Genomic DNA, 26641 nt, shown 5'->3' with positions numbered 1-26641 from the left:
CTACAACACAGACTGGTAACTATAAACATCAACTGGCAGGAGGGAGTGAGAGTGAGACTAAAAAGCACATGCTAACTATTGTATTTTCAATAAATGCAGTGTTTTTGCCTTCTTCTCTATAAAGATCCCATGTGCTTTGTATGAGCATAACACATTAATTGGTCTGTTTAGACCCTGCTGGTGCACACTAAAAGTTCCCTAATGCACTTAACCGTAGTGCTGTTTGAAACAGTACTACATTAAAGTTCACTAGGGAACATTACAGAGAGATTATGCATTACATAACATACTGTGATGCGTTATGTATATTGCATACATTATTCATTACAGAACATACAAAGAGGGCCCTGAAAAACCCTGATTCTTTGGACACTACATAAAACTCAGAAATTGCTAAAAATAAACTCCAAAAAATGAAATGAATAAACCCTCAAAAATAGAAGCTCTGCCAAAATGACACTCAAGCTGTAGAACCGGGCATTGTAGTACTGATCTACACCTGAACTAAAGTAAGAGTTAAAATATTTACAGTTTTCACATGCAACAAAATGATTAATAGTAGTTACAAATAAGCCCAATTCTAAAGCCCTTATTTGGGTGATTAATCACTAGTCTTGCAAGTAGCTCCATTATTAATGTAATTGGAATTACTCACAGATTTAAGGATTAGTTGCCCAAATAATGGTTGAGTTATACATTCGTGGGTGGTTCTGAATACTTTTCCAGGCATAACAGCATCTCCTTTTGTAGCATTAGGTTGGTAGAACTGCTCTGCATAGCTTTGGTGGCTTCCCTATTAGAAGACACTAATCTAATTTTCAGAGTACTCCCAAACATTCTCCTAGGGGCACTATACAACCTTTGTAACTTACACACATTGCCTATTTAAAATAAGCAGCTGGGTTGACAGGCTGAAATTCCTGACAATATTCCAGTGGGGGGGACCACGACAACCAGCTTGGAGGCTTTCTGGACAGTAGAGAAAGAAAGGGGAAAAAAACACTTGGGAAACCGCATTATGCTAGTGCATAAACACCATCGGAATGGGATCTCAGGGTAGAAATTATTAATTATGTAGCACCATAAACATGCAAATTACTTTAAAGGCAAATAAAGGACAAACTCCATGACCCTGCTTACAATCAGATTGAAGAGGTTGTTACATGGCTTGGGAAGGGGATGGTTACAAACCCATAAGATGAGATAGTGGTTTTGGCTACAAATCCAGAAAAAGAAGCATTTATATCTATGTATCAGCATTGGCATACCCATTGCAAGCTACAACCAAACACATTGCACCAATATCTTACTGGATGAGAATCTCATTTTTACAACTTCTAACATGATCTGGCCAAGCAACCAAACGAATCCCGTTTAAAATACAACAGTCCGTCATTTTAGAAATCTCTCTGCATGCTGTAGAGCAGCATAATTTATAGCAACAAGTGTCTATTCAACAGCCAACAGAATTTTAATCATCATGTGCCCTACTCCAGTACGTTTAAAAATAAATGGAACATAAGCAGCAACTGATCTCATGTCAACTGACATGTTGACAAAAAGAAGTATGCTAATTTCAGCTCCATTCCAAACACTACATGACATCAATGCTTGTTAGCGGACAAGGATAAAACTGGTAGGAGAAATCTAAGTTCTTGCTTATTTTAGGTATTAATGTAAACTATGAGAAGGTTTTTAAAAAATATTCAGATAAAAGCAATTTTAAAAAGTTACGTACTGTATGAAATATATTTCTATTTATGAAACTTCTCCATCTGGCTTCCCTGCTGTAGATTATTAGTAGTATTACTCCAATACTGTCCTAGAAGTAGTACCAGCACAGCCTCATCCATAGTAAAGCCTTATAATGCTCCTTACAGGAAACTTTAAAGTGCATGGTTTTACCCTCATTAGAGGCAAGACTTGAATGCATACATGCCTGGTGTATTAAACTGGTCACACAACATGATTCCAGTTCCTCATTTAACCAGCAGAACTGTAAACAATTTTCACCGTTCTTGAAAAGCTTTTTATAGCTTGCAGAGTGTTCCCTCGTTATTGTAAATCTTGCTGTCCTAAGTATGTAGAGAGAGATTTCTAAAATGATTCAACTTTAAACTTCAAATAAACTTAGAAGTGTATTCACTGGCACTGCTAGAAGACTATGGCCGAACAACCAGTGACAAGGAGGACTAGTGTTGCTTAATACCCTCTTCTACAGAATCAAAAATAACTGATACAAAGGTCACTTTTGTCTATCCCTTGACAGTGCTGGATTCTTCCCTTTAAGTCCTTTCTCATTCTTGAGTATTTAGTGTGTAGCTATGAAAACTTACCAAAATATTTTCTAACTCACCAATCACAACCTGTATTATACCACGAGCTCCAAATAGGTAAGATTCCATATCTCACAAAAGGCATCTCATTATGCTCCAGTCTTGTACTGTTTATACCAGTGATACTCAGACTGCGACCCATGAGCCACAAGTGGCTCTTTAACGTGTCTCCTGCGGCTCTTTGCAGCACATAATATTAAAACACTGTGTGATTTAATTATTAACCCCTCTAAGTTATTAACCAATCAGGATGCTTTTATTATGTTAACCAATTAAATTATTAACTTATTTGCTCTGAGAATAATATATATGTATATAAAAACTAAGTATTTCCCCTGTCATACTGTTTAAATATGAACAGTAGTAAATAAAACAATGAATTCACACTACTGTGGCTCTTTTGGTTAATTTGACTCCTGAACCACTGAAGTCTGCGTATCACTGATTTATACCATGGCTTCTATGGATTCCTGATAGTGACTCCACAGTTAAGGTTGTAAGGCAGTTTCAGTTATAAACACCCAATTTTTCACACACGCATCTTACTTTCTCAAAAAGAATTCCTTTTGAAATGTCTTCTATAGTTACATGTTGGTCAATCAGTTCCTACTGTCTTCTCTCTCACTCTACTATTATTTCTCTTTTTACAACAAACCTTTTCAAAAACTAACTTCAATTCCCAGCCCATTTTAATTCAGAACACTGTGTCGTCCGCCCAATGCTTTTCAAAGAAACATTTTCCTCTAAATGTCTTGTTATTTATAATAATAATCTCCTAATGATAGGATTCTTAAAAAAGCTTGGTTGTCTTTTTAATCGGAATGCTCTTGGTACATCTCCACCTGCTAGTTAAGAACATACTTAAAAATACTTTTGTAAATAATTGTAGACCATGCAGAATTTACAGAACAATCTCAATTGTTTTAACTCCTCTTAATTTAAATCCTGCAGAATCCTAATAAAACTGCATAATATCTAAAGACACTCACTGATCTCACTTATATATTATTCTTTACTTGGAAAACTTTATAATAGGGCCCAATTCTGATCTCTTACAACTGAATAGAATTTACTCCTGATTTATACTATTATACAGGAGATCAGAATCAGGCCCATAATCTTGCTGAAACATGCAGAAAATGAAAGCTACAGTAAACTGTGCTGTTATAAAAAAACCTTCCTGATTAAAAACAGTGCTGAGAGTTTAAAGCAGTATCCAGCTTGGTGATATTACAACTGAATCACTCCGTAATGCGTGCTTTGTCCACAATCTGATGTGGACCCTCCATGTTGCCCTTGCACAGGAAAACTTAAGTTTTTGCTTATTTATTTAAAAAAATGCTTCCCCCCTGCACACATAACCCTCCAACTCCTCCGCCCCCAGTTTTTACCTTGTCCTCTCTCCCTTTAGCTCTAGATTCCCTCTCTCGGCTACTGGCAGGCTTTTCACTTTTTGATATTGGGTGTGCTCTGCCCACAGGCCCTCGCGGCTGCAATCCTGGTGATTCTTTCCTCAAAGGTTTAACTTCTCGGTTGGGACGTTTTATCTGAGGTGGAGCCCTGGCAAACAAAGAAAATATATCAATCACAGTTTAAAAAAAAAAAAAAAAAAAAAAAAAAAAAAGATCAATACCAAAAACTCAGCACTCGTGACCAACCCTACAATAACCAACCAAAATGCATGTGGAAAAAACAAATCAGATTTCAGTTTCAGGCTCTGAGTTTCAGTTTCCTGTAGCTATAACTCATGGGACTAAATTATGCTATATTCAAAAGCACCGATCCTATAAGAACAGTTGTAGAAGAAATTCCGGGAAATAGGCCAGCTAAGAACTTTGACAGGCCTCAATATCTAAGAGAGCAAGACAATGAGAAAAAAGTGACCCATTCTCAATCTTAATCTCCCCATGTGAAAGTGTCAACACTTACAAATTGTCCAGAAAGTTAGGACTAGATAGAACCAAACTGCATACTCAGACACCTTTGTATATCTCCCACTGACCTTAACGGAAACTGAGCTGTGGTATGAGGGGTCAGAATTTGGTTTTAAGATTAAACTGAGGTCATATTCATTTTGCTTGGGAGGTCAGTTTAGACTTGAAATACAGAACAAAATATATGGCCAAGATGTAATCAATTTAAACGACTGTTCCCTCTAATAAATCCCTTTATTCATGTTTGCTGCCATTGTTTCAAAACTTGCAACTACTTTCTTGAAAGATTAATTTTTAAAAGTCTCACACACACATTTTCACAAACTGGATGTGATTATTAAGTATTTACTTCAAATAATTTTTCATCATGCGTAAAGAAACAGAGTTGCTGCAACTGTTACCGTTTAAAGTAATTTTCTTTAGTCATCTGCAGCCGCATGAGACTAATTTATTTTACAAGTGGGGTTGACCTGCTGGGATGGGTCACCTCTCCCATCTATGACCCTACACCCAAGCCAAGAAACAGTTTAATCTATAAACAACATAAATAAATAAATCCACTTTGCACTGCCCTTCATCCAAAATCGCCTGCAAACTTTAAAGCTCACTGTGACACTGGCAGACCAGGTGCCAGCTCGTACTAAGGTCCCCATGTCTCAACTGAACATTGACAGATACATAGCTGGAGCCAGTCTGGCTGTTAGTATTGTTAAAATAGGTATTAGAATTATAAGAATGTGTTCAGATTTTATTGAATGCTTGTGAGCTGCTGCATGCATTAATCTCATTTATAACATCTGTATCCCATATTATAAGGTAATAATTGAGAAGTTGTAATCTAAGCCTCTGTAAATCACCAGACAGGAGAGAGAGACATTAGCTAATGTGAAATGCTGGTCTCCCACAGAAGGTGTTACATCCTGTCCAACACGGAAGGTCCATTGACACCAGATGGACTATTGTGGGACATTAAAGAGGACAAAATAAATGTATTTGTTTTGCCTTCCGCACATGAAGATGAGTCATGCAAGTGGATTCCTCCTATCAGCTGAGTTTGCAGCTCAGAGAACAAGGGATGAGGGAGATAAAAACTCGTAATAAGAAGGAACTGGAGATTTATGCTGCTTGGACTCTAGAGGGCCAGGTTTCCTAGACATAAGAAAGAGGTCCACACAGCTGCTTAGCCTGGATTAGCCCTATTAAACCTATAGCGCTTGTTTATTATAGAAGCTTCTATTACCTTTTGAAATTTAAGATTGTAACTCATCTGTGTGTATCTGTTTACTTGCTTTAACCTTGTATGTAACTCTTATTTCCTTTCATATTTTAATAAATCTGTATATAATTTATTATAGGATTGGTTACAAGCATTGTCTCTGGCATGAGATCTAAGGTACAACTGACCTTGGGTAAGTGACTGGTCCTTTGGGACTGGGAATAACCTGAATATTGTTGTGATTCTTGGTGTAAGGGACCATCTATCACAAAGGTATGTTCACCTGGGGACAAGATAGAATGGAGTACCCAAGGGGACTGTCTATGACTCCTTGTTTGGCTGTTATAATGCCTGAGGAGTTTACACTTGATAACTGGTTGGTGAAATCTAAGTATAAAATTCACAATCAATTTGGGGCTAGTGCCCTGGTTCTTAATAGTCTGTCCTGAGGTTGGTACTCATGCTCTCGAGTCACTGAGTAGCTTGACACTCACAATAGTGTAATGGGGTAGAGATAGGGGAAACTGAAGCAGCAAGCTATGGTAATGTTTTACACCCACTTTGAACAGGGAGTAAATGACTACACATGTTATAAAGTCATGAAGAATCAGGCCCCTGTCCACTAGGTAATGCACTAAGAAAACCAAACATTTCATATAGCCTACAAAATAGCTTTTGGTTAGTAACTGCTTCCAATTACTACCAAATTCCCAATTTTGCTACTCAGCTCTACATCATTCAGTGATATCTTGCAAGATGATAAATATCCCAAGAGCAGGCCACCCCCTTCCACCTCCCACGGATTGCTGTCGTCCATCCCACAGGTGCCTGTATTCCAGTTCTGCTGAGCAGGATCCTTCCAGATGAAAGGTATTTTAGAAATCTAAAGCTAATACAGATGCTTTTCTTTTTTCTATTGTATCCCTCAATTCCAACTGGCAAAAAAAAAAGCCTCCTATGACCTGATAAGAAAGTCTTTAGGACTTCATGAAAGTTTTTAATAAATAAATAAATAAATCAGACAACTGACCCCTCTTTCAAACAACAAAATGGGCAACTCAACTATAGTCAGAGAACCCCTTAACTACAATGTGTAACACTTTTATGTAGTAAAAAGTTAGACTAGAGACCTACATTAGGGGCCTGTTATATAGGGTTACCATATTTCAATACTGAAAAAAGGGGACACTCCAGGGGGCCCTGGTCCCGCCCCAACTCCGCCCCTTCCCCACCCCCGGCACTGCCCCAACTCCGCCCCTTCTCCAAAGTCCCTGCCCCAACTCCGCCCCCTCCCCTGAGCACCCCGCATTCCCCCTCCTCCCTCCCGCCCCCCGGGCTCCGGCTGCTGCTGTGCTGGGGAAGTTGCTTCGGCCCCAGCGCATGGTGGAGAGCGGCGGGAGCCAGGAAAGTTGGAGCCCGGGGAGGAGGCAGTCCCCTTACCATGCCTCCCTATTTTCCCGGACATGTTCGGCGTTTTGGAAATTCCTCCCGGACGGGGATTTGAGGACCAAAAAGCCGGACATGTCCAGGAAAATCCGGACATATGGTAACCCTACTGTTATAAAGTCCACTGAATTCAATGGGAGTATTTCCATGGACTACAGTGGGCTTTGAATCAGGCCCTAGCTCTGTAAAGCATCACCTTGTCTGCAGATTTCCTTCAGTACTAAAGCAATTGGCTTCAGGCAACATATTATGTATCTTAGGCCATACCTGAACCACTACTGACCGCAAAAACAGTCACTGTTCACGAATAACCCATCCTACAATATCAGGGATCAGGAGTGGCTGATTTAATAGGTCTCGTCTATCTGTAATTTTTATTATTCCAAGGCATTTACAATAAACAAAGAATTTTGTTAGCATTAAAGTTGTTCAAGTGAATTTCTTAGCAAGACAATCATCAAAAGTCAAGAAAACCAGTTATGGAAATATTAATATCCTGCCCAACCTCCATACATAGGCCTTACCACACCATAATACCTGTGGTGGGGCGATTGCCCACACTCAGAGAGGGTAGGCTGCAGCAGGTCTAGGCGCCTGCGCAGCCGCCCAACCAATCAGGAGAGGGCTTACTGGGAGCCAATCAGAGTGCAGATTGGAGCCAGCCAATCAGAGCCCGGCGTAGCCATATAAAAGGCTGCCCAGAGCAGGAGCAGTCAGTCTGTCCCAGGCCTTCAGAGGGGAAGGTCTGTCTCCAGAGCTGGGAGGCCAGCACCACGGACAGCGCAGTGCAGGCCAGCCTGAGCGAGTGGGAGAAGGCCCTACTCCATAGCCTGCTAGGCGGCAGGCCTGGGAGGAGGAGGCCTAGCGTAGCGAAGGGCTGTTGGGGAAGCGGTCCAGAGGGATAGTCAGAGGAGGAAGGAGAAGGAAGACAGTGAGACTGTCACACGAGGGCCTCTGGACCGGGACTCAGAGTAGTGGGTGGGCCTGAGTCCCCCCCCCCCCCTTTTTCCCCTTTGTTTGCTGTGCCACGCACAGCCACAGGCCGCAGGGAGCGGCCGGTCAGAACCACACCAAATCCTAGACCGTGAGGATTGGACTTGAAGGTGTGGGGCTGTTGTTTACCCCCACCCCCGGAAGGGGGTGTGATTGGACAAAGGGGCACTGTCGGAGGGCAGTGCTCCGGAAGAGGACGCCGACGTCGGGAGCAACGCAAGTCCGTGCACCCCACAGAGGCGAGACGACAGGCGGAACGCCACCCAAAGAGGACGCTCTACTGGCGCAACCCTAATTCCCCGAAGCGGCCAGGAGGAGGCGCCACAACGGTGAGCTACCGACGCTGTCACAATACCCAAACTCACTTCCTCTTCCACTGTACAAACACATCCAATTCCTCAAAAATCACCCCCACAATTGAACTGCAGAATTCTTTTTAGGTAGCAACAGACTCTTGAAAAATCAATTTGTCCACTGGTAAGAGATATTAATGTTCAAGGGTGGAGTTAAGGTTTGAACTATCCCAAAGTGCTTTCCAGTTACCTGTGCTCAGCCGGAACTGGAGGTGGCCAAACAGCAGGATCCCTAAATGGCTCATCTTGATAGGATACAGGAATATCTGGAGGTTTGTCTATTTTAAAACTCTCTAACGTGTTGACAATACTCTTTACTTGCTCATATTCCTCCAGTAATTCTTGCCGGACCTTCAAAATAAACAAGTGATTTCAGAAAAAAAAGGGTTTTAATTTTTGCACATGTCTTTTTTTATATATACAATCTCAATTTACAACAGAATAAAAGGTTTAGAGAATGTTTACTACAATAGAATAAATTAACATTTACAAAGAACTAACGGCCCAATCCAGCAGCTCTTAGATATGCGACTACTCCTATTACACTTCAATGGAACCTTGAGAGCATGGGCTGCAAGATCCATGCCCTGATATTGTTCAAAACTTGACAGAGATGTTCACTTGTACAGGTGAACCGTCACAATACATTCAAAGCATCAGGAAATGTTTTCAGTAACACAGACATGAGAGAGGGAAATAAAGGTAGCCCAGGTTAAGAAGACAACTAAAGCAACAGAAGAAACTGGGAACATGACTTACTTTTATAATTTGTTTTCAGTGTTATTGTAGCTATGTTGGCCCCAGGATATGAGAGAATCAAGGCGAGTGAGGCAATAACTTTTATTGGACCAACTTCTGTTGGTGAAACAGACAAGTTGACATGAAGAAGAGCTCTGTGGAGGTCAAAAGCTTGTCTCTTTCACCATAAGCACCCAGTTTCTAATCTGCCGGGAGGTGCTCCCCCCGGCTCTGCTCTTACTCTACCCCTTCTCCCAGTGCCCCATCCCCGCCCTGCTTGTTCCCACCCTGCCTCTTCTCACCCCTTCCCCGCCCAGTTCTGCCCCCTCACCCGAGCACACCGTGCCTTTGCTCCTCCCCTCACCCCCAGCACCTTCTGATGCAGCGAAACAGCTGATGCACAGCAGGCGGAAGGCACTGGGAGGGAGGGGAAGGCGCTGATCGGCGGTACCCAGCGGCAGGCAGAAGGCGCTGGGGGGGGGGGGGAGCCATTGATGGGGGGCTGCCAGTGGGTGCTAAGCACCCACCATTTTTTTTCCTGAGGGTGCTCCAGCCCCGGAGCACCCACGGAGTCGGTGCCTATGTCTTTCACCAACAGAAGCTGGTCCAATAAAAGATATTACTTCACCCACGTTTTCTTACTTTTATAACGGAAGTCTGACTTTGAAGTTATACACTTGCATTGTATGTTTGAAACTTCCATTTTCTACTGGTCAGGGAATATAGTAGATAACTAGCACCATTCAAATAGATAATTCCTTAAAATGTATCTCATACTTGTTAATCCCCTATCTGTTGACTCATGGCCTGATCCAACTCCCACTGAAATCAAGGAGATCCTTTTCTTTAATGCACTAAATTAATTTTTCAATTAAATCCAAATATTAGAAATGTCAAGTTAATGTGGCAGTTTGACAAACCTTAGTAAGTGCCAAGACCTTTCATAGCCCCAATGTAAAGACCTATGAATAGTATGATATTTCGTTTACATACAATATGATGGGGGCTAATTTAGCTACAACTAATCAGGAAAGAGATCTTGGAGTCATCGTGGATAGTTCTCTGAAGACGTCCATGCAGTGTGCAGCGGCAGTCAAAAAAGCAAACAGGATGTTAGGAATCATTCAAAAAGGGATAGAGAATAAGACGGAGAATATCTTATTGACCTTATATAAATCCATGATTCACCCACATCTTGAATACTGAGTACAGATGTGGTCTCCTCATCTCAAAAAAGATATCCTGGCATTAAAAAAGGTTCAGAGAAAGGCAACTAAAATGATTAGGGGTTTGAAATGGGTCCCATATGAGGAGAGATTAAAGAGGCTAGGACTTTTCAGCTTGGAAAAGATGAGACTAAGGGGGGATATGATAGAGGTATATAAAATCATGAGTGGTGTGGAGAAAGCGAATAAGGAAAAAAGTTATTTACTTGTTCCCATAATATAAGAACTAGTGGCCACCAAATGAAATTAATGGGCAGCAGGTTTAAAACAAATGAAAGAGGGTTCTTCTTCACACAGCGCACAGTCAACCGGTGGAACTCCTTGCCTGAGGAGGTTGTGAAGGCTAGGACTATAACAGGGTTTAAAAGAGAACTAGATAAATTCATGGAGATTAAGACCATTAATGGCTATTAGCCAGGATGGGTAAGGAATGGTGTCCTTAGCCTCTGTTGTCAGAGGGTGGAGATGGATGGCAGGAGAGAGTTCATTTGATCATTACCTGTTAGGTTCACTCCCTCTGGGACACCTGGCATTGGTGTCAGTAGACAGGATACTGGGCTGAATGGACCTTTGGTCTGACCTAGTATGGCCATTCTTATGTTCCTACGAATACTGTTGAAGTCAGTGGGAGTAATCCTGGTCTGAAAGTTAAGCACTTGAGCTTTAATGACTTATTCTGGCCACATTAAAGTCAATGGCAAAATTCCTATTTATTTCAGTGGTGGAAGGATTGGACCTTTTAGATCATTTGAAAACTGATCAGCTTGTCTTCTGCCTTCGTCCTGAATTCCCTCCGTTATACAAAAAGTGTTTTCCAACATCAACAAATTAATCTTTGGAGGATGTGTGTACAAAGTGTATACTATGAATACACTTTGTATACATATCTTATACAAATTCTTATTGTATAAAACTTAATTTGAATGGGATGCAATATGTCTTGTGCATTTTTTTTATTTAACTAAGGAGATAATCTCAGGTAATTATTTTAAATTTTGCCTGTTTACAGTAGTATCACGTACAAACATAAACCTGTATTGTCCCTTTACTTTGTCCATTTTGCCTTGATAAACAGATTTTTTGTGTGCACGTTTTGAATGAAGCTGAAGTTAACATAGAATATTTTGTCTACAACAACTTTAATTTATATAGTGCCTTATTTTGCCAAAATGTGTCTGACACCAGTATCAATCTAATTATGTGTGTTTGTTTAAAGTCTGCACAGCACATAACACTGGACCAAGCTCTATCCTTGGTTGCCTGCAGGGGGCTCCTACTAAAGTCATGATACCAGCATGCCCAGATCCAAGGACAGAATTTGTGCCATTGATTTTGCTAGATTCCACAAAAATAGACAGTTTTTCTGCTCATCCCTTCCCATCGCCGCATATAGCCTGTTTTTTTTTTTTCAAAGTGATATTTGGAATCCAAGAGATGTATGCTGTAAGAATTTATCCAAACCCAGACTGACATATGTGAGTTCATGCAAGTTAATGGACTCCAAGATCCAACGCTAATATTGTTACAATATTGAGCTAAATCAAATGTTTTGGCCTAAAAACTGTGACATTATCCCTCAAAGATTTCACATCTGTTGTTAATATTGTGTTTAAGTATTGAATCCATGATTTATGCATTTCAGCATTTTGTATGTTTTCCTTGCTGTGGGACCTATCTGCCTTGGAATCTCAGATGACACCTGCTTATAGCATTAAGTGATGCAGCACACTGTCTGCTGCTTATCTATTTCTATTGCTATGCCAGTCTGCTTCCTCCACCTCTGCACTAACACAGATCAGTAGCTTGAGAGCAATTTACCTCCCATTAACACTACAGATTCATTCTCACTCTTTCCATCGCTCCTAGAAATCGAACCACAAATACTCCTCATGCAAATAACGTTGACCACATGCCCAAGTGATGGTGAGATCAGGGCCTAAGAGTACTATCTGAAGGTAATATTATAGATAATTGCAACTATATTGATCTGTTTAATGATGCAAGCCCATCTCACATCATAGCTTACTGCTTATTAGTTGGATGAAAGATGAGGAAATCATTATAGTATTAGTAGAAAACATAATAGTATTTCCAAAATAGGCAGTCACACACAATTAGTCCGTTGATTAGCAAGACACACTATGAAGACAAGAAAATTGATTCAATTAGAACTAAAGAATCCCTTCTAACTATGTCACAAGAAATATTGCCACATAAATATCATGAACTTCAATTTAGCCAATATATATTTGGGCTACATTTTAAAAAGCTTGTGCAATGTTGTATTTCTTTCCAAATCTACCACATACAGTGCAATACCACTTCATCATACCTGTTGCCATTTGCCCTTAACTGCTGGGTCTCGGATTGATTGACAGTGTCTCTGAATCTGCTGGATGACACCTTGGTAATATACCATAGAGGAGTCGTAGTTCCCAAGAAGCGCATATTCTCTCCCTTTTTTGGCATTATCACAAATCTCAGCCAAATTCATCGTCTCTCACAAACCTAAAACATAACATTTAATCATAAAAGACGAAAACTTGTACAGGCTATATAATGATTCAGAAAATCATTAGGTAGTTTTTGTTTTGCTATTGCTTGTATGGCTGCTTTACATCCATTTTACCATTTAGATGTACAGATTATTATAGTACCTCCTTATTATGCTGATTATTGACAATAAACCACAATGACTGGTAAAGCATATGTATTTTTCCTCTACCCTGAGCCTGTTAAATCATTACATGCAAGTGGACTGCAGCACCCATGCTGAGCCCTCTTGTTGTCAAGATTCAGTTTACAGCAGGGATCTCAAACTCAAATCACCACGAGGGCCGCATGAGGACTAGTACATTGGCCCGAGGGCCGCATCACTGACACCTTTTCATATAAAGGTACAAAAGTTCCGTGTCCCCGCGGGCTGCCCCCAGCCCTGCCCCCACTCCACCCCTTCCATGAGGCCCTGCCCTTACCCCACCTCTTCCCCGCCCCCATTCCAACCCCTTCCCCAATGTCCCCACCCCAACTCTACCCCTTCCCTGCCCCTATTCCAACCCCTTCCCCAAATCCCCACACCTGCCCTGCCTCTTCTCCGCCTCCTCCCCTGAGCGCGTGGCTCCCCGCTCCTCCCCCTCCCTCCTGGAAAGTGCTAAGCGCCGCCAAACAGCTGTTCGGCAGTAGGAAACACCTGGAGGTAGGCAGAGGAGCAGGGACGTGGCGCACTGCGGGGGGGGTGGGAGGGAGTGGGGGAGGGGAGCTTGGCAGCCGCAGGAAATAACTCCGGGGCCACGTGTTTGAGACCCCTGGTTTACAGCAAGCTAGCGTGTAAACATAGTGCACAGCAGGCTAGGGCAGGGTAAGTGCCTGTGTGGACCATGCTGCCTTACACTAACAGTTCACTAATGTGCTTTAATCTATTCCAGTTTCAAAGTGAGTCAAAGCGCACTACGGAACTTTTAGTGCATGGCAGCAGGGTCCACATCATAGAAGCTTGGTTTATGGCAGGTGTCATGAATATAAAGGGAAGGGTAACAACCTTTATGTATGCAGTAACAAAATCCCTCCTGGCCAGAGGTACAGAATCACTTTACTTGTAAGGGATTAAGAAGCTCAAATAACCTGGTTGGCACCTGACCAAAAGGACCAATAAGGAAAGAAGATACTTTCAAATTGGGAGGGGGGGGAAGAAGAGAGGTTTTGTTTGTGCTCTCTTTGTTTGTTCTCTCTCTGGACAGAGAGAGAGACCAAGCAGGTAAACCATCTCCTGAAAAGATACCTGAAATGATACATCTAAAATTACAGAAATTGTAAGTAAAGGCAAGGAAATGTGTTAGATTATCTTTTGGTTTAACTTGTGAATTTTCCCTATGCTAAGAGGTAATTTCATTCCTGTTTTGTAACTGGAAAGCAGAGTCAGAGTCTGTGTTTTAAATCTTTTTATTTACTTTGTAAAGTTACCTTCCATCCTGATTTTGCAGGTGTGATTCTTCTACTTTTTTTTTTTTAAATAAAATTCTTCTTTTAAAAACCTGATTGATTTTCAGTGTCCTAAAAACCCAGGGGTTTGGTCTGTGCTCACTTTGTAACCAATTGGTTAGTATATTATTCTCAAGCCTCCCCAGGAAAGGGAGTGAAGAGGCTTGGGGGGAATATTTTGGGGAAACAGGGACTCCAAGTGGCCCTTTTTCCTGGATTTTGGTCTAAATCACTTGGTGGTGGCAGCAATACCATCCAAGAACAAGAAAAGGATTTGTGCTTTGGGGAAGTTTTAACCTAAGATGGTAGAAATAAGCTTAGGGGGTCTTTCATGCAGGTCCCCACATCTGTACCCCAGAGTTCAGAGTGGGGAGGGAACCCGGACAGCAGGCTAGTGCAGGATACATTTACGCCCCATTTCACTGCAAACTAATTGTTCGTGTACAGAATCAGGCTTTAATTTATAGAACACCACAACATATATTAGCAACCATCCACCCATGAATCACATATCACATGAGGCTTTACATTTATTATATTATTTGTATTACATGAGTGATTAGGAGATCCAATCAACATTAAGAGCCCACTGTGTTAGGATCTTTTGAAAGACCTCATCTTAACCAGGTTACATTTTAAATATACAAAATAGGGAAAGGACAGAAGAAAGGGAAAGGCCATATAAGCAGAAGTTTGGGAACAGAGACAGAGTCAAGAATTGACCTCAGCTCTCAACTCCCATTTGAATGCGCCTTAACTACAAGACTATCCTTCTTCTCTTTTAAAAATATTTTCTCCTTATTAGCAGTTGCCCTGAAGATATCTCTAACCCAGTAGTTCGCAGTACACTATGTCTAAAGAGCTCAGTTACACTCCATGCACTATAAAGACAAATGTACTTCTGTATACTATCCAATTTCTTTTAATTTGTGTAGTGTACCTAACAAGGTCTGACGAGGCAAATGTTTGTCGGCTTTTTTGAGTTTTCTTCAAATATGAATTTCAATGCTCATGAAACTACAGCAATAGAAACTGAAATCATAGGACATGACATGGGCAGTGGTGTTGAAAGCGTGGAGACACTTTGTCCCAGGAATGTTGCTTTTACTTGAATCATAAAACAAGGTTACTCCCCTGGCGTTGGAGGTCTTCAAAAAGATTGTCAAAAAGGATCTACGTCACTGGGGTGGACTCAAAGATTGGAGCCCTCTGAAAAGTTTCTGAGAACTTGGTGAGATGGATGCTGGTGCCAATCAGAAATTTTTGGTAGGATCTATGAGGCCCTTATTAATACAACCCCTCTCTCTGACTGTCTCATTTCCAGAATAGCCAACAATTTGTGAGACTTTTCTTGAACAGTAGATAGCTCAAAGACCAATGCATCCATGCTCCTGATGAGCAGGTTTTGGAAGATTTTACATCTTCCATAATACTGATGATGTCTACCGTAACATACTCTAGAGAAACATGAGTTCTATGGAGTATGGCCTACACTCTCTTCCTCAGCTGTGGAATCTGAATCATACCTCAGTGAAGGAGGTAGTACAGGGGTTTGGCAGGTTGGTATACCAAGGGGGAGATTAAAAAGTGACTGCCATTCCTATCCTCCAAGACTGTGATGTCCAGAAAGGCCAGTTGGCTCATGGCAGATAAACGTGCAAAATGGCCCTTGTGCAGAAGGTGGGCTTCAAATACTTTCTCCTGTATCTGTTTATTTTTCCATCCCATATAATAGTCCTGTTTAAAACTGCCAACAACCGTGTTTCCAGGTGAATTTAAAACAGGGGTTCTCAAACTGGGGGTTGGCACCCCTCAGGGGGTTGCGAGGTTATTACATGGGGGGTTGCAAGTTGTCAGCCTCCACCCCAAACCCTGCTTTGCCTGCAGCATTTATAATGATGTTAAATATATTAAAAAGTGTTTTTAATTTATTGGGGGAGGGGGTCACACTCAGAGGCTTGCTATGTGAAAGGGGTCACCAGCACAAAAGTTTGAGAACCACTGATTTAAAACAACTTGCACGTCATTTTTGACACCAGTATCTCATCTAATCATCGTGTGGCTCTTTCCTACACTAGAGTAAAACAGCTTCCCGTCAAGACATCCTTAGAAACGTCTTCGTTCACGGATCATTGACAAGAGGAAGCGTTTACAGACATTAGTGTCAATATAGCTGCCACACATGGGCCCTAAGTTTGCTTGTTAAAAATCCTGCACTAGCTAGGCTAAACAGGTTACAAGGGATATCAATCTTCATTCTTTGGCGCATAAGTTGAACTGATCCCTAACTGGAGTCAGGAAATAATTTTTCTCCTCTGTGGCATACAGTTCACCACTCACCAAGATACATCTAGTATAAAAGGCTTTAGCCTTCTCTGGAGGAGCATCATTATATTGGCTACTACCAGGGGACAGGTGTAGGCAAAGCTGGTAGCACTATCTTTTAAGATTGTCCAATACTTCCCATTATGAGATCCATTTTTTAGCTGCTTATAACTTGCCAAACTTTAATCATTTGGGATGAAATTCTATATGCTAGGTGTTCGGCTCAGACTGTTTTTTTTTTAAATTTCAACCAAAACAATTCAGCCATATCAGAGAACAAGGTTAGGGAAAAATGTATTTTACCCATGTTAAAAATTCTGATGACCTTTTCTTTGAACAGTTCTAGTACCCCCAAGTTTTGCAGCAGAGACTTGAAATTGGGTAGGGAGTTGGCCTCTTAGAGCTTCCAGTGCAGAATTGGAGTCAGAACTGGCTTCGAGCCCTTAGAAGTTCCAGTCTTCAGTCATATCCAGTTCCGTTTCCCAGAGAGGGTCTGCTAAACCCAAAGGTAGCTTTGGACACCACACCAAATCCACTTTCCTTGGTGTCGAGAGATGGAGAAAAGAGGAATACATGGTACCATTGCTCCATGCAGTCCTGTTCCTGAGGATCAGGCAGGCGGTTGGCACTGAAGGTTAAGGTGAAATTATCTGGTGCTAAGGTAGGAGGTTCTTGTGAAGTACACCTCTACCCCTATATAACATGACCCGATATAACATGAATTCGGATATAACGCAGTAAAGCAGTGCTCCGGGGGGGGGGGGGGGGGGGGCGGGGCTGCGCACTCCGGCGGATCAAAGCAAGTTCGATATAACACGGTTTCACCTATAACGCGGTAAGATTTTTTGGCTCCCGAGGACAGCGTTATATCGGGGTAGAGGTGTATACTCCATCAAATGTTCTATCATCCTTGATGGATACAATGTATCATAATCTCTGCAGTTGCTTGTAGAACAGCAATTCCCAACCTTGGGCAGGAAGGGGGAGGGGGGCCTGCCAGCAGGTTACAGGGGGTCTGCCAAGCAGGGCCAGTGTTAAACTCACTGGAATCCAGGGCAAAAAGCTGAAGCCCCGCTGTGGCAAGGCTGAAGCCCAAACCCAAGCAAATTAGCTTCCTGGGGCCCCTGTGGCATGCGGCCAAGGGCAACTGCCCTGCTTGCTACCCCCTAATGCCAACCCTGGCTTTTATATGCAGAAAAACAGTTGTTGTGACACAGATGGGCCATGGAGTTTTTAATAGCATGTTCGGGGGGCCTCAGAAAGAAAAAGTTTGAGAACCCCTGATGTAGAATACAGAAATAAAACTAAGCAAAATATATAAAATAAATAAGTGGCCCTCACAATTATGAAAAAAGCAAAATAAACTAAAATCAACTAAACTGGATCACAGAGAAATAAAGAAAACAATTCAGAAAAAAAATCCACCTTCTTCTGAAAAATAAAAGGGAAAAATAAAATAACTATAAATCCTCTATAAACGAGCTACAGTAAGGCTAATGCAGCATAGCCAGGGTCTTTAAAAATAAGGCAAAAATAAAGAGGCCTAGGCTATGTCTACGCTAGCACTTTTGTCGGTAAAACTTGTTTGTCAGGAGTGTGAAAAAACCATACCCCTGACCAACATAAGTTACACCAACAGAAGTGCCGGTGTGGACAGCACTATGCTCTTCTGCCGACATAGCCACAGCTGCTCGCTGGGGTTATTTAATTATGCCTACGGTAGAGCTCTCTCCCATCAGCAGAGTGGCTACATGGGAGACCTTACAACTGCGCCGCTTTAAGTCAGTGATCTCCCTGCCGAGTCACACAGCATAAGGAGACTGCAGCCTGACTTGAGTGCAGAGGGGACTAAATCCAGAACAAGGAGCAGGAAAAGGACAAACTGTTCCTGGGAGTTGGGGGGCAATGAATGGCTGGGCAAGGAGACTGGGAGCTGCAGGAGAAGAGAATGAGGCTGGAGCCTGGTACAAGGAAGGGGGATAGACTGAGATTGGATGAGGAACCAAGAGAGGGCGGCTAGAACTGAGAGCAAGTGAAAAAGCAGGGAGGCAGATCAGACCTACGGTGACCAGATGTCCCGATTTTATAGGGACAGTCCTGACTTTTGGGTCTTTTTCTTTTATAGGCTCCTATTACCCCCACCCCCGTCCCAATTTTTCACACTTGCTGTCTGATCATCCTAATCAGACCTGGAGCAGCAAACTAGGAGTGGCTGGGCAAGGAGACTGGGACTGGGGAGAAACCTGCAGACTAGAGACCGAAATAGGGTAGTGTGACGTTATGAGTGTAATATAATATCTCAGTGGAAGGTGGCAGGGCCAGAAAGAGTTAATTAACTCACGAACTGACCTGACCCATGGCTGACCTGTAGAGACTGGTTAGGAAGATAGGTAAATGAATAGAGCTTTGAAATGGAAGTCTGTATTGTTAGAGGTAGAAGGGTAGGTGTTTGCTCAGGTCTTGTAATGTAAGCAAACAAGTCTTGTCTATTGCTATAGCTTTAATTCAAAGATAAAAAAAGGAATATTAACATTTATGATGATACTTGAGTGAAATAGTATTATTGTCTATATGTCTCTTTGAAGGTTGGGTTAACCTGTATCTGAACTGTTTATGGATAAATTATCCTGTGCTAATTGCCATGATGTTTAGAAGAAGGAAAGTTGAGCCTATTGTTTTCTCAGGCCAAAAGGCTGCTGAAAACGTATAAAAACCTTGGGACACGATCCTTCTGCATCTCAGATCTGCTTTGGGTTTCAAGAGGGGAAACCTTAAGCCATAAGGATTGAGATCCCCAGTCACTGACTGGAGTCACCATGAATATGGACATTGGACTATAACCTATGGACTATATATCTAAAGGACTTTTGTCAACTACAAGCTCACCTCTGCTATGTATCTGAACCTCAAGAATTCAAGTCTGTATGTATATTGATCTTTTAACCAACTCTCTCTCTCTCTCCTTTTTTTTAAATAAATTTTAGCTTAGTTAATAAGAATTGGCTATAAGCATGTATTTTCGGTAAGTTCTAAGTTATAATTGAACCTGGGTATGTGGATGATCCTTTGGGATTGGAAGAACCTTTTATTTTATATGATAAGATTTTCAGAAATCATCATCATATCTGACAAGTGTGACTGGACCTCAGCTGGCTCCCACGGGCAGCACCGTCACAGTAGGCAAGAAGAATGGGACTGGGAGAAGGAGCCAGGGTGGGGAAGAGACGGGACTAGGACAGATTGGAGGGGATGGAGCAGAAGGGATCAAGCCTGAGGGGAGTAGGGATAGAATGGGCAGAAGTCTGTGCCCAACAGAGACACAGCCTGGAAAAAACCTATTAATTCGTGAGTCTCACCATTCCTCTGCTGACAGCAAATACCTGGGAAATCCACTAGCAAAATGTGTGTCTCACCCCCTCTTGTGGTACACACAAATGATGACAACCTACTACTGCTATCAGTTACTTCACCAGTGGCAGAGAACTGGGCAGTGGAGCTAAAGGTTCCAACTCTGCTGATGAACCATGGAGGTGTCAATATGATGCCACATGATGAATTATCTGTTTTTCAGTTTGCTTTTTTAAAAAACTAGGAAATTACACATAAAAGTCCTAAGATAAAACAATAGTAAGGTTGTAAAGTCAAGTATTCAAATGTTAGGAAATGCCAGCTCCTTTGTGCACGTGCATGATACAGTCTTTACTTACATGATCATATCCTATTTTATCCACAAGATCTCTATCTCATTCAGTGCACAGAATCAGGGATGTGTAGGAAAGGAAACTGTTATTTGTAAGACTTGTTGCAGAAGTTGGAAGGGGTGGAATGAATGAGGTAGGCTTTTGCAGAAACAGAAAAGATGGTTCTACAGTTAAGACAGCTGAATTGGATTCTATCCCTGCCTCTGCCATAGACACGAAACTTAAACGAAAATGTTCAAACTAACTATGTGTTCCTCATATTCTGGGTGCCATCTTAATACCTTGGTGTCTGATTTGCAGAAGTGCTGAGCACTTGCAACTGAAGTCAGTTAGAGCTGCGCTTTGAACATATAAAGTGCTATATAGGAGAACCTCAGCGTTACAAATACCTTGGGAATGGAGGTTGTTTGTAACTCTGAAATGTTCCTAACTGAACAAAACGTTATGGTTTTTCTTACAAAAGTTTACAACTGAACATTGACTTAACACAGCTTTGAAATTTTACTATGCAGAAGGAAAATGTTGCTTTTAACCATCTTAATTTAAATGAAACAAGCGCAGAAACCATTTCCTTACCTTTCAAATATTTTTTTTAAAACTGTCCCTTAATTTTTTTAGTAGAAGTGAGGATTGTGTGAGGCGAGTGTGAAAGAACTGTGTGAGAAGTTGTTGCGACCTTGTGTGGATAAATATGGAATGTAGACTAGAGTCTAAACATATGTGAAAAATAAGATATCAGGATGACCTATGTATTAACAATATGCAGCTGTTGCTCATTATTGAATGTAACAAAAGGTATAAATGCTTGCCTTAATTGTTTATCTTTTGAGAGACCTGCCTAGGAGGGGAAAACCCTGTGTCCTACTGCACTCTCTGCCTCTATGCAATTGCTTGAGAATAAAGTATCTGATTTGCTGCACCCAAAAAAGAGAGTGGAGAAAAACAGAGTTCTCGACATCATGTTAAACACAGAACTGTACTGTATTTGCTTTTTTATGTGTGTCTCTCTGCTGCTGCCTGATTGTGTACTTCCAGTTCCAAATCAGCTGTGTGGTTGACTGGTCAGTTTGTAACTCTGGTGTTCGTAACTCTGAGGTTCTACTGTATAATGTTAACGTTTTCTGAAAAATCAGGTTTTAGGCATCTCAAATTAGGAACCCAAAATCGGTGGAAACTTTTAACCTTACTCTCTCAGTGCCTCAGTTCCCTATATGTAGGCCGAGGGTAATATCGCCTCCTTACCTGACAGGGGTATTGTGAAGATTAACTAATTTTGTGAAGCACTCAGACAGGGTTTTGAATAGCGTGCAGTAAATAAGGCATGGGGTCATACAGTGAGCAATGAGAAAACAAAATATTGAATAGCTACTCATTAAATGTGCCCCATCCATCCTCTGCACTGAATGAGGCAGGAGTTCCATGGAAAAAATAGTATGTGACCATCTAATTAAAGTCTGTATCATAATGCATATGGACAAGGGAAACAAATGATGACTGCACAGGCAACCTTCATTCTGCCATTTCCTAGCTTTTGTATGCTTGACTTTGTAACACTAATAATGTTATTATGACATTGTTTGTATGTAAAATAGAGAGAAAGCCAGTGGTCTACTCAACAATTCCTATGTTCCTAAAGGAACTACTAACTTTGCAATTGTTATCCAGGCACATCACCTCCATATTAGTGCACACAACAAAATTCATGTGACGGGGTGGGGCCGAGGGGTTCGGAGTGTGGGAGGAGGCTCAGGGCTGCTGTAGATAGTTGGGGTGCAGGGGGTGAGGGCTCTGAGGTGGGGCTGGGAATTTGGGGTGCAAGCTGCCCCAGGGCTTCAACGAGGAGACAGAACTCCCTACAGCTCTCTCCCCATAGCAGCAGCTGGGCTGAGGGGAGGGGCGCCTCTCCCCGCCACGGCAGCTCCGGGGCCGCAGGCATAGGCACCGACTCCATGGATGCTCCGGAGCTGGAGCATCCATGACCTCCCCACCCCCGGCCCCTCCTCACCTCTGCCTCCTCCCCTGAGCGCGCCAGTCCCCGCTTCTCTGCCTACCTCCCAGCGCTTGCCACTGCAAAACAGTTGTTTCGCGGTGTAACAAGCTCCAGGAGAGAGGGGGAAGGAGCGGGAACGCAGCGCACTCAGGGGAGGAGGTGGGGAAGCGGCAAAGCTGGGGCGGGGATTTGGGGAAGGGGTTGGCCCCTTCTCCCCCTGCCGTAGCTGGTCCGTGGCTGGGCTGGGTCGAGTCCCGGGCTGGGGGAGAGGAATCCCCGGCCACATAGCTTAGAGGGAACTTAGGTGGTAGCTATGTCAATAAACATTCTTCCAGCGACCTAGCACTGTCTACACCAGGAGTTAGGCTGACTTAACTATGTATCTCAGGGGTGTGGATTTTTCACACTCCTGAGCGACATAGCTGGGCCAATTGCTGTGTAGTTATACCCTTTGTGTCTAAGCACAGGCTATTTCTCCAAGTCTGTTTTCTAATCTCTGCATTTTTCCATTAATAGTGCCTCAGCAACTGCTCTTGGCTACTGTTTCATTGTTAAAATGCTCATATTATTTGAAAGATTTTCCTTACAACTAATCTAAACTTGCCCTTCTTGAATTTAAGGCCATCAATTTAGCTATATATCTTTGATCAATGTGGAATACGTCTCTCCCTCCCTTTATCTATTATTTCAAGGCTTTCTATATAACCATCTTATCTCTCACTTTCCCTTCAAAGTTGTAAATTCTTTAAAATACAAACATAATAGAGATGTTAACAGAACCTGAATGAGCAGCATGAATTGCAACACTAATTAAAACATCAGAGAAAAGCAACCAATCCAGTTTCATTTTCAGCCAGGCTGACACCTGTTACAAGTCTGCAGGAATATTCATAATTCATAGCCTTTTTTACATTTCTTCACAATACTAATAGCACAGGGGTTTTTTAACACTGAAATCTTTCAGAACTGGTTATTCATCCAATATTTAATTATTCATAATATTTTAAATTAATCTTGTCTGTGTGTAACAAATAGATTTCTTTCATTTCAGGTTCTACATCCTAGGACAATTGGCATTGATGTCTGTAACGAACATTGTCACCTGCTCAGGAACTATGACTCACATCAGAGGCCATGTGTGTTATTGTAGATGCTATGGCCTAGTCTACACCTAAAATTTTAGGGTCTCTCTACACTAGAAACTCTACAGCACTGCAGCAGCACCACTGTAGTGCTCTAGCTTAGGTTGTGTCTACACTGCGCACCTTACAACGGTGTGGCTGTGCCGTTGCAGGTGCCCCGTTGTAAGGTGCGCTGTGTGGCCGCTTTTTATCGCCAGTAGAGAGCTCTCCCAATGAGGGGCAGTAACTTCATCGCCGAGAGTGCAGCTCCCCACAATGAAGTGCTGTCCACACCAGTGCTTTTTGTGTTTTTTCACACACCTAAGTGACAAAAGTTTTAGCGACAAATGTGTCAGTGTAGACAAAGCCTTAGACACTTAATACAGTGACAGAAGGGGTTTTTCCGTTGCTGTAGTAAACACACCTGTCCAAGAGGTGGTAGCTAGGTTAACATAAAAATTCTTCTGTTGACCTAGTGGTGTCTACGCCAGGACTTAGGTCAGATTAATCACAATTGCACAGGGAGTGAAATTTTTCACAGCAATGTAGTTAAGCCAACCTAACTTTCTGGTGTAGACCAGCCCTAAGGTTGATCTAGCTACATCATTCAGGGGTGTGAAAAATTCATATCCCTGAGAGACATAGTTAAGCCAACCTGAGCCCAGGTGTAGACACCACTAGGTCGACCAAAGAATTCTTCCATCAACCTAACTACTGCCTCTCGATGGGGTAGATTTACTATAGGGACAGAAAACCCCTTTTCATCATTGTAGGAAGTGTCTATGCGGTGGGGCTGGGGCTTGGGCCCTCCAACCCAGGGCAGCAGGACTAGGGCAGGCTCAAGCTTCAGTCCCCCTCACCACCCAGAGTCATGTAATAATTTTTGTTGTCAGAAGGGGGTCGCAGTGCAATTAAGTTTGAGAATCTCTGGTTTAGACAAGTAGACACCAGAGACAAGTTCTCTATTATTGGTGTGGCAGGCTTCAAGTCTTTGGATATTTTCATTTTTAAAAGGGTGATTCTTTTGAGGGACAATTAGTTATGTTGAAGAAGACCTCATATTGTATAACCAAATTGACCTGCATATACAAGGCCTGTTATTGATCCACCTTCCCCTAACTTCTGTCCACTTGTCTTCCCAGCCTTAGATTGTGCATTCCTTGGAGTACCTGACATTTCTTCTTGAATGTTTGGAAATGGCATGCATTGTCTGCACTACTATAAACAAATATTACTTTAAATAATAAGAAGCAATGCAACATCATTGATTGAAAATATAAATTTGAGGGGATGAGAAAAGATTAAACAGATACTTAGAATATTTCTTAAATTTGAATCCCAGTGTAATTTCAGTCTTTTTATCTCAGAAACTTCAGTGAATTTGTATCTTATTTGTAACTTCTGAATAAATTCTGTTTCTTATTACTGGAAGATGTATATTTTTGAAATGATAAACAATTGTTAATAATGGATGGATCTAAATTGAAATGTTTATCCCACAGCATGAAAAGTAAAATAAGTTAGTGCTCAGACACTAAAATGTAAATTGTACATCCAAGGTCAAAATCTTTCTTGCCATTCTCATTTAAGTATTTCAATTGACTTCAATGGGACTATGGGTATGAGTAAAGCAAGCAGCATTTGGTTCCCAGGCTTAGAAAGCCTGACTTGACTATGCCTAGCATATATATTTTCTAGCAGCTGATTATAAATAAGTAGCCTTATTGATGCCAAAAGTTCCAGGTAGAATGAGTCTGTCCCGTGACTGTATATAAACATCAAGTAGCATGAATCCTAACATTTCATTTGCTTTCAGTGGAACACTAACTACCAAGAGCAGCATAGCTGAGAAGATACAGAGGCAAAAGATACCAGCCTTTACCCCCTTTTCATTCACTTTTCTGCCTTTATTCATGATGCCCATTATACCTGCAACACCTTCCCTGTTCTTGTCTATCAAGGCACTCTCCTCACCTCATTTTAAGTTGCGCTTAAAAAAAAAATCTCACTTTTCCTGCAATGTCTACAATAAATGAGTCAATTATTTTCATTGGTTTTAATGTGATCTGTTTTATTTTCCCATTAAAAAAGAAAAACACGAAGATGTGTACATCTTATAGCAAATAGATACATTATGCTATTGCTGTAACCCCCATTCTCCCTTACACTATCCCCCTCCCTTCTGCTGTAATCCTTACTGATAGTGTTACGTCTAAGGCTAGGTCTACACATAGGCAGCAGGTATAATAGGCCTTCCCTGGCACAGCTGCAGGACGCCATTTGCGGGTTTTTACTTATTATGTGACATGCAGGTTCTGGGGTGACTGAGGAGGCAGTATCTGCTATTCAGCTTCCTGGGTTCATCAGTAATCTCCCTTGACTTCAGAGAGATTACTGATGAACCCAGGAAGCTGAGTAGCAGATACCACCCCCTCAGCCGCCCTGGAATCTGCATAGCGTGCTGCATATATAAAAAGTTCCCCATTCTTCCCCTGGGCGAGGCGTGCTGCCTTTCTCATTCTCCGAACGGCACAGAGCTGGCTCAGGCCAACACAGTTGGGGGTGGATTGGGCTGCTGATGCCCAGGTAGGGCACTGGTGTTCCTCTGGTGGTGCAGGACCTGGGGGGGGAGGGGTTGGGGGTTGGGGTTCCGATGGGCCCTGGGCTTCCCCGGATGCAGGAGGGGCAGTCGGGGGAGCTCAGGGCTCCGCTGCATGGGGCAGGGCCTCATGCGGAAGGGGCAGGGCCAGGGGGCTAGCCTCCCCGAAAGGGGTGTCCACCTGCCACCCATGGTCTACACTACAGCCTATGTCAGCAAAATTTATATCACCCTGGGGTGTGAATATTCCACACCCCTGAGCGACATAAGTTACACTCACATAAGCACTCGTGCACAGTGCTATGTCAGTGGGAGAGCTTTTCCCACTGACAAAGCTTATGCTGCTCACGGAGGTGTTTTTTTTATGCCAACAGGAACACACTCACCAGCTGTGCTGCTGCAGTGCTGTACATATAGACATGGCCTAAGAGTGGGTTGTCAAAGGCTTGCCTACACTTGAAATGCTACAGCATATCATTGTAGACACTACCTATACCGATGGGAGGGTGTGACGTTGTGCAGTCTATATGGTTTTATAAAAATATAAGTGAATATAATGTAACTGGGATATGCTTCATGCAAAAGGTCTCTTGTAAGGTATCATTACAAAGCTCATAATCTACAGAGTGTGATCATCCTATTTGTAGAAAAGTACCACTCTTGTATCTAAAACTAGAAATATAAA

At 42.2% G+C, this 26641-nt stretch overlaps 1 protein-coding gene and 1 long non-coding RNA gene across 4 annotated transcripts in view; one reads left to right on the top strand and one right to left on the bottom strand.

The window, feature by feature from the left end:
* Positions 1 to 26641, bottom strand: part of KATNAL1 (katanin catalytic subunit A1 like 1) — a 56384-nt gene that overhangs the window by 22795 nt on the left and 6948 nt on the right. Inside the window, exons 2-4 of one of the 2 annotated variants that reach the window (XM_008167517.3) lie at positions 12575 to 12750; positions 8469 to 8629; positions 3728 to 3896 (exon numbers count right to left, since the gene is read on the bottom strand). In XM_008167517.3, the coding sequence (XP_008165739.1) occupies positions 3728 to 3896; positions 8469 to 8629; positions 12575 to 12736 (492 nt within the window). In that variant the 5' untranslated portion in view covers positions 12737 to 12750. Of the gene's footprint in view, positions 1 to 3727; positions 3897 to 8468; positions 8630 to 12574; positions 12751 to 26641 lie in introns of those variants that run through there. The other variant, XM_065581371.1, reaches the window with a different exon arrangement.
* LOC101941256 (uncharacterized) lies at positions 1491 to 25407 on the top strand. Of its 2 annotated transcripts, none has more exons than XR_010597818.1 (5): positions 1491 to 1636; positions 5626 to 5679; positions 6311 to 6356; positions 12109 to 12197; positions 23288 to 25407. It is a non-coding gene; the product is annotated as an uncharacterized LOC101941256 (long non-coding RNA). The 2 variants fall into 2 exon arrangements; XR_006172758.2 differs by having other exon boundaries at positions 1494 to 1636; positions 6214 to 6356.

The sequence above is a fragment of the Chrysemys picta genome, chromosome 1 (genome assembly GCF_011386835.1).
Source record: "Chrysemys picta bellii isolate R12L10 chromosome 1, ASM1138683v2, whole genome shotgun sequence".
NCBI lineage: Eukaryota > Metazoa > Chordata > Testudines > Emydidae > Chrysemys > Chrysemys picta.
This window is presented reverse-complemented; position numbering and strand designations above follow the sequence as displayed.